The 17,500-nt window shown below is 41.5% G+C and overlaps 1 protein-coding gene across 1 annotated transcript in view; it reads right to left on the bottom strand.

Moving 5' to 3' along the window:
• The window catches only part of cacna2d4a (calcium channel, voltage-dependent, alpha 2/delta subunit 4a), a gene marked incomplete at both ends in the record, with an annotated part of 127,144 nt that overhangs the window by 95,439 nt on the left and 14,205 nt on the right, over positions 1 to 17,500 (bottom strand). Inside the window, 12 exons of the mRNA XM_080421161.1 lie at positions 67 to 147; positions 756 to 833; positions 3,055 to 3,188; positions 4,884 to 4,962; positions 5,147 to 5,260; positions 6,592 to 6,681; positions 8,302 to 8,376; positions 10,756 to 10,906; positions 12,528 to 12,588; positions 14,317 to 14,448; positions 15,176 to 15,338; positions 17,301 to 17,360. Of these exons, the coding sequence (XP_080277287.1) occupies positions 67 to 147; positions 756 to 833; positions 3,055 to 3,188; positions 4,884 to 4,962; positions 5,147 to 5,260; positions 6,592 to 6,681; positions 8,302 to 8,376; positions 10,756 to 10,906; positions 12,528 to 12,588; positions 14,317 to 14,448; positions 15,176 to 15,338; positions 17,301 to 17,360 (1,218 nt within the window). The remainder of the gene's footprint in view (positions 1 to 66; positions 148 to 755; positions 834 to 3,054; positions 3,189 to 4,883; positions 4,963 to 5,146; positions 5,261 to 6,591; positions 6,682 to 8,301; positions 8,377 to 10,755; positions 10,907 to 12,527; positions 12,589 to 14,316; positions 14,449 to 15,175; positions 15,339 to 17,300; positions 17,361 to 17,500) is intronic.

Below are 17,500 nucleotides of genomic sequence, written 5' to 3'. Positions count from 1 at the left end.
TGTGTGTGTGTGCATGTGTGTGTGTGTGTGCGTGTGTGTGTGTGTGTGTGTGCGTGTATACTGTACCTGATATCTTGGGGCCAGTCTCATCAGTTCCATCAATGCCACATCAGTCCCGACCACACCCAGCAGAATACCATGAGATAACTACAACCACACAAACACAATATCACACACCTAACCACAGGAAATAAGTCCCTCTGTCAGGCTATGGGTTTTACACACGTTAGTGTCCAAACAAAAAGTGGTGGAAAAAGTACTCAATTTTTTTACTTAATTTTAAAGTATCAAGTCCGGCATAAAAAAACTTGAATTCATGGATATTTAATAGTTTTTGTCGCATTCCTAAGCCAATCATCTGATGACCGGCAGCGGTTTCAGTAGGAGACACAAAGAGTCTCCTAACTCTCCTTTGTGTCTCCTACCGGAACCGCTGCCTACCGGTCCGCTGGTCATCAAATGATTGGCTTAGGAATGAGACAAAAACTATAAAATATCCATGAATTCAAGTCTCCATGGGGTGACTAATCGATAGAGAAAAGGGCATTTTGGGGGTGAACTATCTCTTTAACACAGGGAGGTGTGAAGTGGCTGTGTAATAACATATGGAATTTGGGAGGGGGGGGGGTTATATACATTGACAGGTGCAGTAGATGCGCAATATGACCTGGAATGTGATCTAAAAAGGGTAAAAATCCATTATAATAGAATACAAATACAAAAATCTAAATAGCAAGCAATCTAAATGTCCTTACTGTCTCCTTTTTCTTGCTGAAGACGGGCATGGCTACTGATGTCATCAGCAGTAAACTCTGGGCCTGAGTGTTAAACAACTACACACACACACACACACACACACACACACACACACACACACACACACACACACACACACACACACACACACTAATTATAATCAGGAAATTTGGCTACTCACACATAAAATTATTAAGGTTGAATTAAGCGTTTCATGAGGTTGTTACCGTCTAACGGTTATGATGGATCTAAATGGCTGGGCTGACCTTGCTACACTGTGATGTAAGCAACACAGCTGCAGCTTGTAAAAGTAATGGGGGTGTTAGATTTAGGTGTGCCAGTGCGATCGTTTTAATGATGACAAATAAATGAGTCCACATTTGTTGGGGAATTTGCCAAGTATGTTTGCACATACCCGGAATGTGTCCTCTGCATTTACCCATAATGTATGAACTATTAGGAGCAGTGGGCAACTATTGCACAGCAGCAGGTGGGGTTCAGTGCCTTGCTCAAGGACACTTCAACGTGAAGCCAGGAGTAGCCGGGGATCAAACCAGGAACCTTCCACTTCCCAAAGGGTCTCTCTACCACCCGGGCCACTGATCATGCCAAATGCTAGGGTACAAAAGGGATTAGTATTGTCAATATTGCCACAGTTGGCACAACTAAATCTAGTTCAGGTCACCTTTATGCTAACTGAATAGCCTAGTAGTATTTGTTGTATAGCTAAGCTAAAGAGGTTCCATCTGCTACCAAATAGCTACAGTAAGCAAGTTTAAGGAAGTAAAAGTTAAGTCTACTAAAGCAGCTACGGTAAGCTTTCCTACTGCTGAACACAAGCAGGAAATGAACATTAACCCATTCAATCCGGCAACGCATCTGTGTCATTTTAGATGTCTTTGGCTATTCAAAAATAGCAGATCTCTGGTCCACGGAAAAATGCACATCCTTGACATGAAAAAAGGTTGAGAACCACTGATATTACAGCAACGGATTTTTTTTTTTTTTTGCTGTTAGAATTTAGAAGACATTTGTAGAATTCCCAGAAGCAACCCGTTTATTTTGTGTGTATGTCTGTTTGTTGTTGAAAATAGGGAAGCACTTCATAAGTGTTTGAATTGCAAATGTATATCTTTATCCTGTGCTTCACAATAAAGATCTTTGAAACAGAAAGGAGCCAGTGTAGGTGCGTGTGTGTGCGTGTGCGTGTGCGTGTGCGTGTGCGTGTGCGTGTGCGTGTGCGTGTGTGTGTGTGCGTGTGTGTGCGTGTGGCCAAGGAGCGCCTTCGGAGCGCCTTGGGATCCCCAAGTTAGAGCTGGATAATGTGGCCAGGGAAACGGAAGTCTAGGAGTCTCTGCTGGAACTCCTACCACAACACAACTTCAGATAAACGCTTATGGATGGATGGAGGGATGGAGGGATGGATGGATGGATGGAGGGATGGATGGATGGATGGATGGATGGATGGATGGATGGAGGGATGGAGAGCAGTACAGAATCAAATCTAATCTATACTACTGTACACTAAATAATCTGCATTACTGTACACTGTATCTAGAATCTATACCATTGGTTCTCAAAGTAGGGTCCGGGGACCCCCAGGGGTCCTTGCGGGAGTTCCAGGGGGTCCCCAGCTAAATGATGGATAGTAGGAACCAAATGGACCCTAATGGGTCTTGAAACTCTGAGAGTGTACAAATGGACCCTAACGGGTCCATTTGGTTCCATTTGTACACTCTCAGAGTTAAATTAACATTGATTTTACAATATAAATTGCGGTCCTAGACTGATAAATGGCATTACATGGGGGTCCGTAGCCTAATGCATGTCAAACTGGGGGTCCTTGAAATTAAAATGGTTGAGAATCACTGCCAGAGCCGTAAAAATCTCCTCTTATGGGGGTCCCTGGCATATCTTTTCAAATGGGGGTCCGCGGGCTAATAAGTGTCAAGTTGGGGGTCCTTGACATGAAAAAGTTTGAGAACCACTGATCCATACTATGCAGAAGTGAAGGGTTGTGGTTTTAAATGTAGCTACAGCAATTGTTTACCTCTTTTGTTTCTGGAAACTTAACGTGGAGGGAAAAAGAGAATGAAGATCAATGAGATGACAGACAGACATGAAGTATGATGACAGACAGACAGTATTTCCCTAATAGTTAAGACATGTATAGACACTAAACAGACAGACAGACAGACAGACAGACAGACAGACAGACAGACAGACAGACAGACAGACAGACAGACAGACAGACAGACAGACAGACAGACAGACAGACAGACAGACAGACAGACTGACCACACTGTCCATATAAGCTTCAGTCCAGATGATGTCATGGTCATGGTTGATAACCATTGGTCGACTGAGGACATGGAGGTATTCCATTACATTCTCCTGGACGTCTGCTAGAGTGGAGACATGTGTGTAGTAACCTGTAACACACACACACACACACACACACACACACACACACACACACACACACACACACACACACACACACACACACACAGTGGTGGAAAAAGTACTCGTAAATGTTTTACTTAAGTAAAAGTATCAGTACTGTAATATAGAAATACTCTGTTACCAGTTCCAAAATTCAAAATGTACTTGAGTAAAATTACACAAGTATTGGCATCAAAATGAACTTAAAGTACCAAAAGTAAAAGTACTCATTATGCAGAATGTCCCATTTCACAAGCTTTCTAAAGTATAAAAATCCTTTGAAAATAGCCGATCTACAATTGTGAGCTTGTAGATCGGCTATTTTCAAATGGCCGAAATGTATATAGGACTGAAGTGGTTAATGTATGTTTTGTTGTAATAATAATCAAAATCTACAAAGTAACTTGTAACTAAAGTTTTCAAATAAATGTAGTGGAGTAAAAGTACAATATTTGGATCCAAGATGTAGTGGAGTAGAAGTAAAAGTATTGAAAATTGGAAATACTCAAGTAAAGTACAAATACCTAAAAATTGTACAAGTACAGTACTTAAGTAAATGTACTTTTTACCACTGCGCATATGACACCACTGTCATCCATTATCTGATTGCTATGTGATGTACTGTTCATCTTGCTCCAAATGACCTTACGTCCTCGGTGACATTATTGTTGCTTTTTAAAACCTTCAGATATGAAGGCATATTGTTGAACAAGTAGCCTAATGATGACATTACTGATTACAGTAAGATATGAAAGATATGTTTTTACAAGTCATAGAGACGTTTACCAACCAACTGACCACCGGACTGTGACGTCTGATCTGATGACGCCATGGAGTGGGAGTTTCTCCCTGATAACAATAGTTTGTATAAATATGAATGTATTTTCTGTGTAACTTCAGAATATTCTCAGTTTTCTCCTCTCATTTGGTTCCCGCGAACTCCATATTTTACTACAGAAAGTTGGGTTTAACCCACCATATTTTAGAGCTATCGCTCACTCACTCACTCACTCACTCACTCACTCACTCACTCACTCACTCACTCACTCACTCACTCACTCACTCACTCACTCACTCACTCACACACACACACACACACACACACACACACACACACACACACACACACACACACACACACACACACACACGTTATTTTTGGAAGGGTGGTGATGTGTGTAATATGAGTCAGATCTGTCAATGTGTGATCTGTTATAAGGTACTGTCTGACCCCTGCAGGACGTAATGTGATACACTAGAGGGCAGCACCTCACCAAAACAACAACAGAAACAGGCCAATAAAATCCATCAAATCCTTTTCAGGTGTGTATGAAAGAGTGAACAACATGGAAACCATAGATACATACATATATCATATTGACAGAGGCAAGCCATGCCTCCTAAGGCAACTTAGGAAAAACAGGTAGAAAGCATAAATGTAGAAAACGTTGCTGTCGGGTGAAAACTTGTATGTCCAAAACCATTCCTTTTTTATTATTATTTTAACATTTAACATTTTAAAATAGTAAAAAAAATATATTTTTTCTTTTCACTGTTTTATTCCCAAATGAATTGAAAAAAATGGAGATACAAGGTTGCTGCCCGACGGCAACAAAATGATCCTTTAAAAAGCTTTTCAATTCCACATATTTACGTCCTCTTCCTGTTCCTCTTCCTCTTACCTTTGTTGTTGCAGGCGATCCACTTCACGTTGTCAACAAAGGTCATCTCTCGACCAATCAGATAAGTGAACACTCGAACCTGGAGGAAAAATAATTCATTAAAAAAATTGTGATTGTACGTGCCTACGTGTGTGTGTGTGTGTGTGTGTGTGTGTGTGTGTGTGTGTGTGTGTGTGTGTGTGTGTGTGTGTGTGTGTGTGTGTGTGTGTGCGTGCGTGCGTGCATGTGCATGTGCATGCGTGCGCGTGCGTGCGTGTGTGTACCCGTCTCTCCGGCCAGTTTAATTCTTCAAAGACTTCTTGGAAGTCCTCCATCGCTCCGTCAGTTATCAACATGATGGCCTGGTTGCACAGACTGCCCTGTCCTAATGCTGCTGCCTGCAGAACAGACAGACAGACAGACGGACAGACAGATAGACACAATCAGACAAGACAGACAGACAGACAGACAGACAGATAGACACAATCAGACAAGACAGACAGACAGACAGACAGACAGACAGACAGACAGACAGACAGACAGACACACAGACACACAGACAGACACACAGACAGACACAGGCCCTTAACCCAAATGGGTCGCTCCTCACCACTGTTGCCAGATTTTGCAAGAGAAACAAGCAACCAGGTCTATGAAAACAAGCCCAAAAAAGCGACTACGGGGCCATATGAGCACACACACAACTATTTGAAAATAGCCGATCTACAAGCTCACAACGTGTTGTATCGTGACGCGTTGTGAGCTTGTAGATCTTACCATTGGTACTTTAAAAAAATTGGGGGAAAAATTGACACATTTGCAATATTTTGGAAATATTTTAAATATCTTGTATGGGGTCCCTGGCACAGAATCTTTTTAGATGCGGGTCTGTGGACAATGCATATTAATTTGGGCGATCCTTGACATGAGCCCAAATACCCGCAACTACAGTACCAATATTTACAAGCAACTTTACAGAAAAACAAGCCCCAAGTCGCTTATAATAAGCAGACATGGTAACACTGTTCCCCACCAGCGTCGCTCCACATGAAGGCCCACTCACACACCCTCCTTATGAATGGGGAGGTGATCAATACATGGGTAAACTGTGGGAGGGCCATGTCACTCAGCAGCAGGAAGCAGTCGTCCAAGGCCAAGGCTGTCCATAGAGTTATGTCTCTATAAATACAACCATGAGTCATATATAACTTTAGTTGTGTTCACAGTGTTAAATAAAATTATATAATTTTATTAGACAGCTTGGTACGTTGAATGCTTGATTCTGATTGGTTAATCACTGAATTCAGTGGTCTGTTAGTGGTAAAGTGCCACCACGGTGAGGAGGTTGTGGGTTTGAATCCACTGTGGTGCATCCGGCTTTGTCGAGCTCTATACGAACACAATTGGCCCGTGTTCTGGGCAGGAAAGCCAGGCGGGGAGGGTGATAACTCTCACTGCACATATTCCTACTCGCTGGGTCGGCACTTGTCAGCAGGGAGTGCTGACAAGCCCCGGTGGGGGCTCCTCACTGGCAGGTAAGCCAGTAGGATACAACACCAGTGACAACACAATGTGAGTGGGGAGGAATCAATTGGCATAACGATGACTAAAATTGGGGAGAAAAAGGGGTAAAAAGCAATATAAAATATATATAATAATACTTTTACTATTGTGCTGTGACAAGATGGTGTGTAGTTGTAGTCTGTAATGGTGATGAGGACGGACAAACCTCATTAAGAATTTTGAAGGATTCCTTCATTGCCTTCTTGACCCTCCCTTCTCCTTTGACGTGGAGCTCATCTACCAAGAGTTTAAAATGCTGGGGAGAGAGAGAGAGAGAGAGAGAGAGAGAGAGAGAGAGAGAGAGAGAGAGATTATACCTTACAACTCACAATGCAGACAGCATTAACCACTTAAACCAAGCATCCCTATTCTGGGGTAGGGGGAACATTCCCAGAAAATAGCCATAGTCATATGCAGGCCACTTGCCGATTATAATCTCAATTGGCCGTTAAATATAAATATTGCCAGCCACCATGGATGTTTTTTTTTATTATTGTTTTATCATTATACTGTAATCATTATTAATTACGACTGGCGAATCGTCGGCGAGGTTTCCCGACAGCCTGCTGCCTAATAGGTGTCCTGCCCTCCTGTGCCTCGCAATATACTCCAACAAACACACACATAAGCCTGAGTTGTGCAGTGGCATGGCAGAGAAACAGACATCCCTTGCCACAGTTTGCTAAATGAATGTATTAAGGGTGCGACCAACATGAAACGCTGAGTAATAAATAATCAGTCAATGCACTGACCACATCGCAGCAGTAGCTACAATGAAGGATATACAGTACATTTCACAAAATGTGTTCATCAATTCGTTGCAATGAGCGTTTCAAAACGCTCTCAAACTTCTATTTTGAGGCACGGAATTTACTTTTAAGATATCGTTTGGACTTAGTTGTTTAACTTCATATATGTGGTCAATTAATCATGACAGAGCCTACTAAAAAATAAAAATTCAGAGAACCGGCAGGGGCGGGCAGTGACACGCATGTATCCGAATAAGGCAACCTATTTTGGGCATGGCTGTCTCAAAAGCCCTGTTGCGTCACATTAGTCTGGAGGTGGTAAAAATGCACTGCTGATTGGCTGAAGGGGAACAACGATCATTGGCTGAAGGGGTTGTCAGTCAACGGTACTAATCCAGCCCAACTCCCAAATTGCCCATACAGGCCTTCATGCCAGACTCCTTCCTGAAATCAAATGGAAATGAGATTTTCCGGAGGGAGGGGCTTTACCAGGCTAGTGACACGCAGAAAAGGTCATCGGGATTGGGAACCTGTGACACGCTGCCAGGCTACGCCAGCCGTCCAGGCCTACCAATGCATTTTCTGATCTGGTTTATTCGTCACTCTGAGTAAGGTCTGTGAGTAAGGTCCTTCACACTAACCATATGCAACTGCAGTCAAATCAAAGTGGGGACAACATTTTTGTCCTCAGTTTGACATGCCATCCCCAATCACCTTGCTTTGATGACAAATACTGTGTATGCCCCCAAGTAAGTCAGCACGCACGCACGTACTGTACGCGCGTGCGCGTACAGTACGTGCGTGCACACACACACACACACACACACACACACACACACACACACACACACACACACACACACACACTGCTGTGTCTCAGAATTAGCCAGATAATTAAAAGGTTGATGGAGGTTAAGTGATCTATTAGTTCTCCTTGTGAAAGGAGAAAGGAGAAGTGTGTGCGCGTGTGCATGCATGTGTGCATAGTATACGTGTGTGTCAGTATGTGTGTGTGTGTGTGTGTGTGTGTGTGTGTGTGTGTGTGTGTGTGTGTGTGTGTGTGTGTGTGTGTGTGTGTGTGTGTGTGTGTGTGTGTGTGTGTGTGTGTGTGTGTGTGTGTGCAGTACCTCTCTATTATCCAGGTCAGCCTGTACCAGAATTCCTTTGAAGCACGGCTCCACATAGCGCACATAGTCACTGTACTGGAGACATGAATATTAACAAATCAATCAACTGCACTGTATATCAATCAATCAATCAATCAAACAAACACACAATCAATCAGTAAGTCATAGTCCTTTTCCATAGACACAGTGCCAGTGTTCTTGCCGGTTCCTGAAAATAATCTTGCATTGTTACAAGCATTTGCGATGCAAAGAAACTGGTTCTCAGTCAGAACTGGCTGCGTTTGGGCCCCATAAACCTGATGGTTTGCTCTAGAGCATTGGTTCTAACCTTTTCTGGATCAGGACCCACCCATCTGACCACTTAACACGGCTGATAAGTGGTCAGATGGGTGGGCTGTGTGCATTTTCAGAGCATGTTTATTTTAATCATCAATCAATCGTTTTCTGCCTTGGATCAATGGAGCTACAGTATTGTAGTATACTTTAAAGGACAAGACCACTTTGGTAAAGGTTTGGGTTGTGTATTTACCTTGCCATGATGTAACTCTAAAGGTGGACAAGAAATACAAAATAATTGCTCCATTGATTATAAATTGATCATTCAAAATGTGCTCATCATTGACTTACACTAAGTAACAGCTCTCTAAGTCACTCTTTTAGCACTTAAACAAACGCAAACAAAGTTAAAACAATATAGAACATCACAAAAGCCATTAATGTTTGTTTTTTAAATAAAAATTTAACTTCCTGTTGATTTTGCTATTTTTATTAAGAATAAAACCCGGACTGGATCCGGATCTTCAAATAGTATCTAATCAAATAATCAAATAATCACAATCAATAAGTTTGTTTTTCTGTTTTTCAATATGTATACAGTACATCAATGAACCGATTCTAATAGATTTTTACAATCAACTAAATTGATTTGTGTGATAAGCACTTAAGCCCTATTTTATGTAATTCGTTGTACAACGAACAATTGTGTCACGGAAAAAAGAGCAACAATTGAGATCTACAATCTCACAAATCATTTTGATGCATTGAGAGCTTGTAGATCTGCAAAAATACCCTGATATCAATTAAATTGATTAGTTTGATGAACTGCTGCACCCTATCATTTACAGGCCATATTTTCAGGGATTTGAACATACACGCTTTTGTTAGCAAATTCATTCACTTATGCTCCACTTTAGAGCCAGAGCCAGATACCAGTGGTGGAAAGTGCATGTAGGCCTACTCAAGTACTGTACTTAAGTACAATTTTAAGGTACTTTTACTGTACTGGAGTATTTCCAATTTTCTATACATCTACTTCTACTCCACTACATCTCAGTGGCAAATATAGTACTTTTACTCCACAACATTTGACAGCTTTAGTTACTAGTTACAGTACTTTGTAGATTTAGATTATTATTACAATGCATAGCCTGCATTAACCACTTCAGCCCTATTTCAACTTTGGCTATTTAGAAATAGCAGATCTCCAAGCTCACAACTCATTGCGATGCGACACGTTGTGAGCTTGTAGATCTGCTATTTTCATAAGATGTTTTCTTTGTTATTGACATATGATAACTTGTGAAACGGGATATTCTGCATAATGACTACTTTTACTTTTGGTATTTTAAGTATATTTTGATGCCTAAACTTTTGTACTTTTAATCAATTAAATACTAGATACTTTTACTTAAGTACAACAGAGTACTTTTTCCACCAAAGCCAGGCAGATACTCTCTTTGTCCAACTCGATGTCTCTCTTTTTGTCTCCACCTGTTCCTGTTTTTATTCATTCACTCTCTCTCTCTCTCTCTCTCTCTCTCTCTCTCTCTCTCTCTCTCTCTCTCTCTCTCTCTCTCTCTCTCTCTCTCTCTCTCTCTCTCTCTCTCTCTCTCTCTCTCTCTCTCTCGTTGAATTGTGGGAACAGTTAAGAGGATTATTAAAGCCAACATGTGTGGTGTTTAAAGCTGGCTTATTACAACACACACCACACTGATAGAAAACACATTGAAAATCAACTTAGTGACATCAATGTTAAACACAACAACGGGACACAATCATGTTTCGTTTATTTTGAGAGCCTTTGCCAATGTCTGTTTTGAGTGATTGTGTGTGTGTGTGTGTGTGTGTGTGTGTGTGTGTGTGTGTGTGTGTGTGTGTGTGTGTGTGTGTGTGTGTGTGTGTGTGTGTGTGTGTGTGTGTGTGTGTGTGTGTGTGTGTGAGACAGACAGTCGGTGTGTTAATCTCCAACTCCTGCTGATGAGGTCTTGAGACCACTCACACGTGATTGAGTGTGTGTTGTGTGTTGTGTGTTGTGTGTTGTGTGTTGTGTGTCGTGCGTGCGTGCGTGCGTGCGTGCGTGCGTGCGTGCGTGCGTGCGTGCGTGCGTGCGTGCGTGCGTGCGTGCGTGCGTGCGTGCGTGCGTGCGTGCGTGCGTGCGTGCGTGCGTGCGCTCACAGCGATGATGTTAACAAAGTCGTTCTCTCCCAGGGTGTCCAGTATGGTGTTGATGGTGTGCTTGGCGATGGTCAGCCTCAGGCCCTTCATACTTCCACTCATATCCACTACAATCACCACATCTTTAGGACTGGTGGCAGCCTGGATGTACCTACAGAGACAGAGAGAGAGAGAGAGAGAGAGAGCTCAGTGAGCATACCCCTGGCCATGGAGAAAGGCAGACATGGACTGATGGCATGTGCTCTCTCTCACTGCCGTCAGGGAACTGAGTGTGTTATCCTTTTAGCATAGCTTCTTTGACTGCACTACCACATTGTTCACTGTCCACTTCTTGACCAATATGTGACAAATATAAAGACATAAGAAAAGAAGACCTCCCCAAATTCACACAAATAACAAAAACACAGATACCTTTTGACTCCTCCCAGGCAATGCCCTAAGGTGAGAAAGCCGAATGTTCATGGTTGGAAGCAAATCATGTAGCAGCTTGCCACAAAATGAGGGACAATGGGTGACTATAGTCTACATACAATTAATTTACATACTGGGCCTCATTCACTAAGCTCGTTTACGTCCATATTTTGTACTTATCTGCATTTAAAGAATTTGTTTCTGTCATTGAATTTTGACTCACGTCTGCAGGCAGACTTTCATGGGGCCAAAGCCTGCATTAGAATGCCTTATTCTTCATGCAAAATAAATTACAATAGTGCCAAATCTCAAATAACATATTTATGTGCCCCAAAAAAAAAAGTCACAAGATCGGATGCATATTATAGACATGATGCATATTCAACCGATTTTTTTTTATTTTCAGTTGACACATTTAAAGTTGAATTATTTGATCCCTCTGCGTGTTTTGCCAGTAGGAGTATGTGCAGTGAATTTAACTTATGAAATTCTTTTTGTGGAAATTCTTTGAAAGTCTTTTGAAATAATAATAATAAACATAGGAAAAACTCGCGACCCTGCACAAAAATGGATCCACAACCCACAAATGGGTCCCGACCCACTGTTTGGGAAACACTGCGATAAAGCATACAGTGTTTGAATTTGAATTTGAATTTGAGAAGGGAGAGAGAGAGAGAGAGAGAGAGAGAGAGAGAGAGAGAGAGAGAGAGAGAACGAGAGAAGGACAGCTATGAGTTAAAATATGAACAGACACAGCAGGCAGGTCGAGGTCAAACCTCCTCTCATTCCTTCCCTGTCTCTATTGTCTCATCCCTTTATTCTCTTCCTCCAGAGTTCCAAGCTCGTTAACGCTAACGAGATTTACCCCCGCCCCCTCGCTCTGTCCTCCCAACAGTCCTGCCCTCATTAGCCTCTGCTCTCCTCCTTCTCTCTCACTTCATCTTTCTCTCTCTCTCTCTCTCTCTCTCTCTCTTTCTCTCTCTTTCCTCCTGTTTTGAGAAGCAGCAAACACATTCATAGAAAGCAAAGCACCTAATCTATTTTCGTGGAAACAAGCCTTCATTTTGTTTGGGATTAACCCATTTAGACCTGAGGCCGATTCTAAAAACGCCTTCTAAATCCTGACCTAAGTTTTCTGAAAAACTTTTTTATTCAAATATATATATATATATTTTTAAAGTCGCTATATACTGTTTACTATACAGCAACAACTACACCTAAAGGGCTTCCCGGATCGAAAGGTATAGTTACGTATTGGTGTTCCAGGTCTAAACGGGTTGAGGAAGGTGATTGGTCAGTTCCAGAATGACCAGACATACAGTATAGAGTGAAAGAATGAATGAAAAAGAGGCGTGACTTACCAGTTCCTGTTCCTGCAGTCAAAGGTCACGACCCCATTATCATCTGGAATCCACTGGATCCCTGTAGAGAGAGAGAGAGAGAGAGAGAGAGAGAGAGAGAGAGAGAGAGAGAGAGAGAGAGAGAGAGAGAGAGAGAGAGAGAGGGAGAGAGAGAGAAGGAGAGAGAGAGAGAGGGAGAGAGCCATGGTCTTTGTGAAATGGGTGAACCGACATATCTGTGGCGATGGACTTCCAGTGGTTTCCAGACCAGACCAGAGCTGTGTAGTCAAGTCAAGTCAATTGTATTTATAAAGACCATTTAAAAACAACCAGGGTTGACTGAACTGAAGTGCAACAAAAAATATAAAAGAGAAACAACTTTTACACAAAAATGTACACAACAACACATAATAAAAATCACATTATAGGCGGAGAACAATGAAGGAGAGCATGGAGGTTTAAAAAGCACAAGATAAGAGTCCAGGCACTTACTACTCCATGGAGGCACAGGGCATTTGATTTAAAAGGCCAGGGAGAACATGTTTGTCTTTGGTCTGGATTAAACAAATGGCCAGAGAGGATGCAGTCCTAACAGCGTAGACTGTCAAGCAGTGATTCTCAACCTTTTTAGTTTCAAGGACCCCCAGTTTGATATGCATTAGGCCACATCCCCTGTTTGATACAGACTTTTATGTTAATTTAACTTTTACAGTATAGAAATTGAACCAAATGGTTGTGAGCTTGTAGATCTGCCATTTTAAATTCAAATCTAGAAAAAAAGTGAAAGATTTTGAATATTTTAGAAACATTTTAACAACACTAACACTTTGATCCCTTAATTCTTTTGAGCAGTTTTTGTTAGCAGTATGTACACAGTTCATGAAAACTCAAAAGAATTAAGGGATCAAAGTGTTCCCTTAATTATTTTGAGCAGTGTATTTTCAGATGGGGGTCTGTGGCCAAATACATATTAATTTGGGGGTTCTTGACATGAAAAAGTTAGAGAACCACATGACATCATGATGCATAAAAAAAATACCAATGGACGAGCATGGGAGCCGCTGTACGTTGGTAGACCTGGTCAGGTGGGCAAAGGGCGGAACATATTGCATATTGTGGACTTCATTAGGGCTGCGTTCAGACAACCGATATGGCAATATATCGTATCGTACTCCTTGCCAATACGCGTATCGATACAGAGGCTGCTATTGATACGGCAGGAAATGCTGTGTGTGACACAGTTCTGAAGAATAAACATCACCTATGGTGTGTTTGTGTGTGTGTCTGAGACTCAGACATCAGTTGCAATAAAAGACCCCAAAAAAGCGATAACCAAAAAAAAAAAAAAAGAACGAGAGCGAATATTTCATTTGCATTTATTAATAAGAACTCTGGGAGTACAAACATAATCTTTTATTTTAATTCTAAGACCTGGGGGGCCTGAAATGTAAGTGTTAAAGAGAAATAATAAGGAAAAGCTCAATAAGACAAGGTCATAATTCAAAATCAACGTGCATCGTGATGGCCTCTGTATCGTGATACGCCTCGTATCATGAGGTTGTAGGCCGAATTACCCAGCACTAGTCTTCATTGAGCCCAGAACTGCAGTGTAATGCTGATTTGCAACCCCCCCCCCTCCTCAATTGCACATCTCTCTCCTCACAGCCAGTCAGCAGTGACACAGCAGTTGGCTGTTCAATACTGTATAGGTCAAACCTGATGTCTGTGGGTGCTGCAGAAGAGTGTGCGTGTGTGTCTGTGTGCGTACGCATGTGCGTGTGTGTGTGTGCGTGCATGTGTGTGTGTGTACCTGGGTAGAGTCTGAAGAAGCCAGAAGAACTACCAAAGTACTGCCAAGTCAGAGTCGGATCTTCCTGGAAGTTCTCCATGAAAACGTCATTTAAAATCTCTGACATGTAAGCACCATTTACTAGTTCTGACCCTACAGACAGAGAGAGAAAGACAGAGAGAGAAATATAGTGCAAGCTAATGGAATAAAACATAATGCAAGCACGAGGGAGAGGGGAGAGTAAGAGCGAAGAGCAGAGTGGAGATTTGAGAGAGAGAGCGTGGATGTGTATGTATGTGTGTGTGTGTGTGTGTGTGTGTGTGTGTGTGTGTGTGTGTGTGTGTGTGTGTGTGCGTGTGTGTATGTGTGTTTATGTGTACGTGTATTACTATACTTGTGAGGGCCAAATGTCCCCACAAGTATAATAGAATGTGAGTAATAGACATAGTTAGGACAATTTTCCCGGCATTCACAACAGATTTTAATAGTAAAAGATTAAGGTTGGGGTTAGGCATAGGCATTTAGAGGTTAGATATAGAAGTTAGGGTTAGATTTATGCCTGATTTATTCATTTATACTGTTGTGCGGCGGCGTCACGCACCAAAAATAGCAGATCTACAAGCTCACAATGCGTCACACTGCGACCCGTTCGTTGTGAGCTTGTAGATCGGCTGTATTCAGCTTCAGGGTTAGGGTTAAAAAATAAGCAAAAAGATTTTAAAATGGCACTAATAAAATCGCCGCCCCAAAAATGTTGATGTCCTCACAAGTATTGAAATTGTGTGCGTGCGTGCGTGCGTGCGTGCGTGCGTGCGTGCGTGCGTGCGTGCGTGCGTGCGTGCGTGCGTGTCTGTGTGTGTGCGTGTCTGTGTGTGTGTACCTTTATTGTAGACATTAGTAGGTACTTGTATGTTACTCAGTTCTGTGTTGACTCGTATTTTGTTAAAATGTTCGTTTTCCTCCAGAGCAAACTCTCCTCCAAGCTCAAGGGTGTTCCCATCCTCATCCTTCATATTGATCCGCACGGAGTTAAAGTAGTCAAACTAGACACAAGAAAGATTGTTATTAATATATCGTAGAGTATACTGTATAGTTATAGTCATCAGCCTACACTGTACACAAGAAATTTGATTACTAATATACTGTTATAGAAGAAATATGTTCATTAATATACTGTAGTTATAGCATTCAAATTATAGATAGGAAACATGCATGTTAATACACTTATACAATAAATATGTGTCAGTGAGCCAAGATAAAACCATTTATTGCAATGATATTGCATTGTATTTGACGGTGTGGCTATTATATGGACACGACAATAGACATGTGTGTACCCTGCACAGGGACAGAAATGAAAGATATTAAAGAACCTGATACAATACATAGAATTAAAAATAACATGCTGACATGGTGAAGTCCTAAATGCTATTGCAATACAAGAGTCTGGGGAGGTGACAAGCTGCAGTAGAGCTACAGTGTATACTGACTGAGCATGTAGCATGAAAGAGCCAGTCTCGGTCTGCTTAACCCATTAAGACCGGGCGGGAATGCATCTGTGTCATTTTAGGATTACTTTGGCTATTCAAAAATAGCAGATCTACAAGCTCATAGTGCGGCACATGAGCTTGTAGATGCTATTTTAGGAAAAATCTTGGAAAATATGTTTTAAAGCGAACATTTTTAACTCCGACCTGCTTCTGGGGGTCCCTGGAATAACATATTTTGAGATGGAGGTCCAAACACATATTATTTTGGGGGTCCTTGGAAAAGTTGGAGCACCACTGATATAGCAACATACTGTTAGGATTTAGAAAACATTTTTAGATATGTATTTGGCCGCGGACCCCATCTCAAAATGTTTTGTTCCAGGGACCCCCCAGAAGCAAAGATTTGAGTTACAAATGTTTGCTTTAAAGATATATATTCAAAGATTTTTTTCTCAGAACTCGTGCACCCCCAGATGTCCAGACTCACTGAACTATAGTTCGGAAAGCCTGTCCGAACCCAGACTTCGGAAGCATCAAGAATTGGCCATTATGAAAGCATTCGCGGCCCACCCATCTGACCCCTTAACACGGCAGCCAACATGCCACGTGCATTTTCAGATTTATTTTAATGATCAAAGTCAAGGTGTTCCACCTCGGATCAATGAAAGTAACGTAGAAAACGTTAAGGTCTTATTCATTGGTATCACTTTTTAATATTAATGTTATATTGTCATTAAAATCTTAGTGTTTTGCGAGAATTATTTGGGGGCTCACTTGCAATACCCTCGTGGGCCACCAGAATTGCTGGCCTATATTGAACTATTAGGATTGTGGGCGTTTGTGATTGGAGAGCGGAATGACTTCGATACCTGCCTGACCTGTACTGTGATGCTCCCATTACATATACATGCCGTTCTCAGTGGTGTAAAGTAACTAAGTACATTTACTCAAGTACTGGACTTAAGTACAGTTTTGAGGTATTTTTACTTTTCAGGAGTGTTTCCAATTTTCAGTACTTTTACTTCTACTCCGCTACATCTCAGAGGCAAATATTATACTTTTACTCCGCTACATTTATTTGAAAACTTTAGTTACTAGTTACTTTTGATTATTATTACAAAACATACATTAACCACTTCAGCCCTATATACATTTCGGCCATTTGAAAATAGCATATCTACAAGCTCACAATGTGTCGCGATGCAACGCATTGTGAGCTTGTAGATCTGCTATTCTCAAAAGATTTAGATGAAATTAGACATTTCTGCATAATGAGTACTTTTACTTCTGGTACTTTAAGTACATTTTGATGCCGATACTTTCGTACTTTTACTCAAGTACATTTTAAATTCCGGACTTTTAGTTGTAAGAGAGTATTTCTACATTGCAGTATTAATACTTTTACTTAAGTAAGAAATGTGAGTACTTTTCCCACCACTGGCTGTTCTAAAAGGAAATAATGAATTGTCAAGTTGGGGAGGTGTTTATTCAGGGGGATACGAGTGTTTTGTTTACCTCCAGGGTCTCGTTGTATTCATGGTAAAGATCAGCCTCCTCTGCTGCTTCTGCCAGCCTCTGTCAGGAAACACACACAACACACACACACACACACACACACACACACACACACACACACACACACACACACACACACACACACACACACACACACACACACACACACACAATCATCTCCATCTACTGCTAAAGCAGTG

This window comes from Gymnoscopelus braueri (genome assembly GCF_963280865.1).
Source record: "Gymnoscopelus braueri genome assembly, chromosome: 23".
NCBI classification, from domain to species: Eukaryota; Metazoa; Chordata; class Actinopteri; order Myctophiformes; family Myctophidae; genus Gymnoscopelus; species Gymnoscopelus braueri.
The sequence above is the reverse complement of the archived record's forward strand: the minus strand, read 5'-3'. Positions and strand labels throughout refer to the sequence as shown.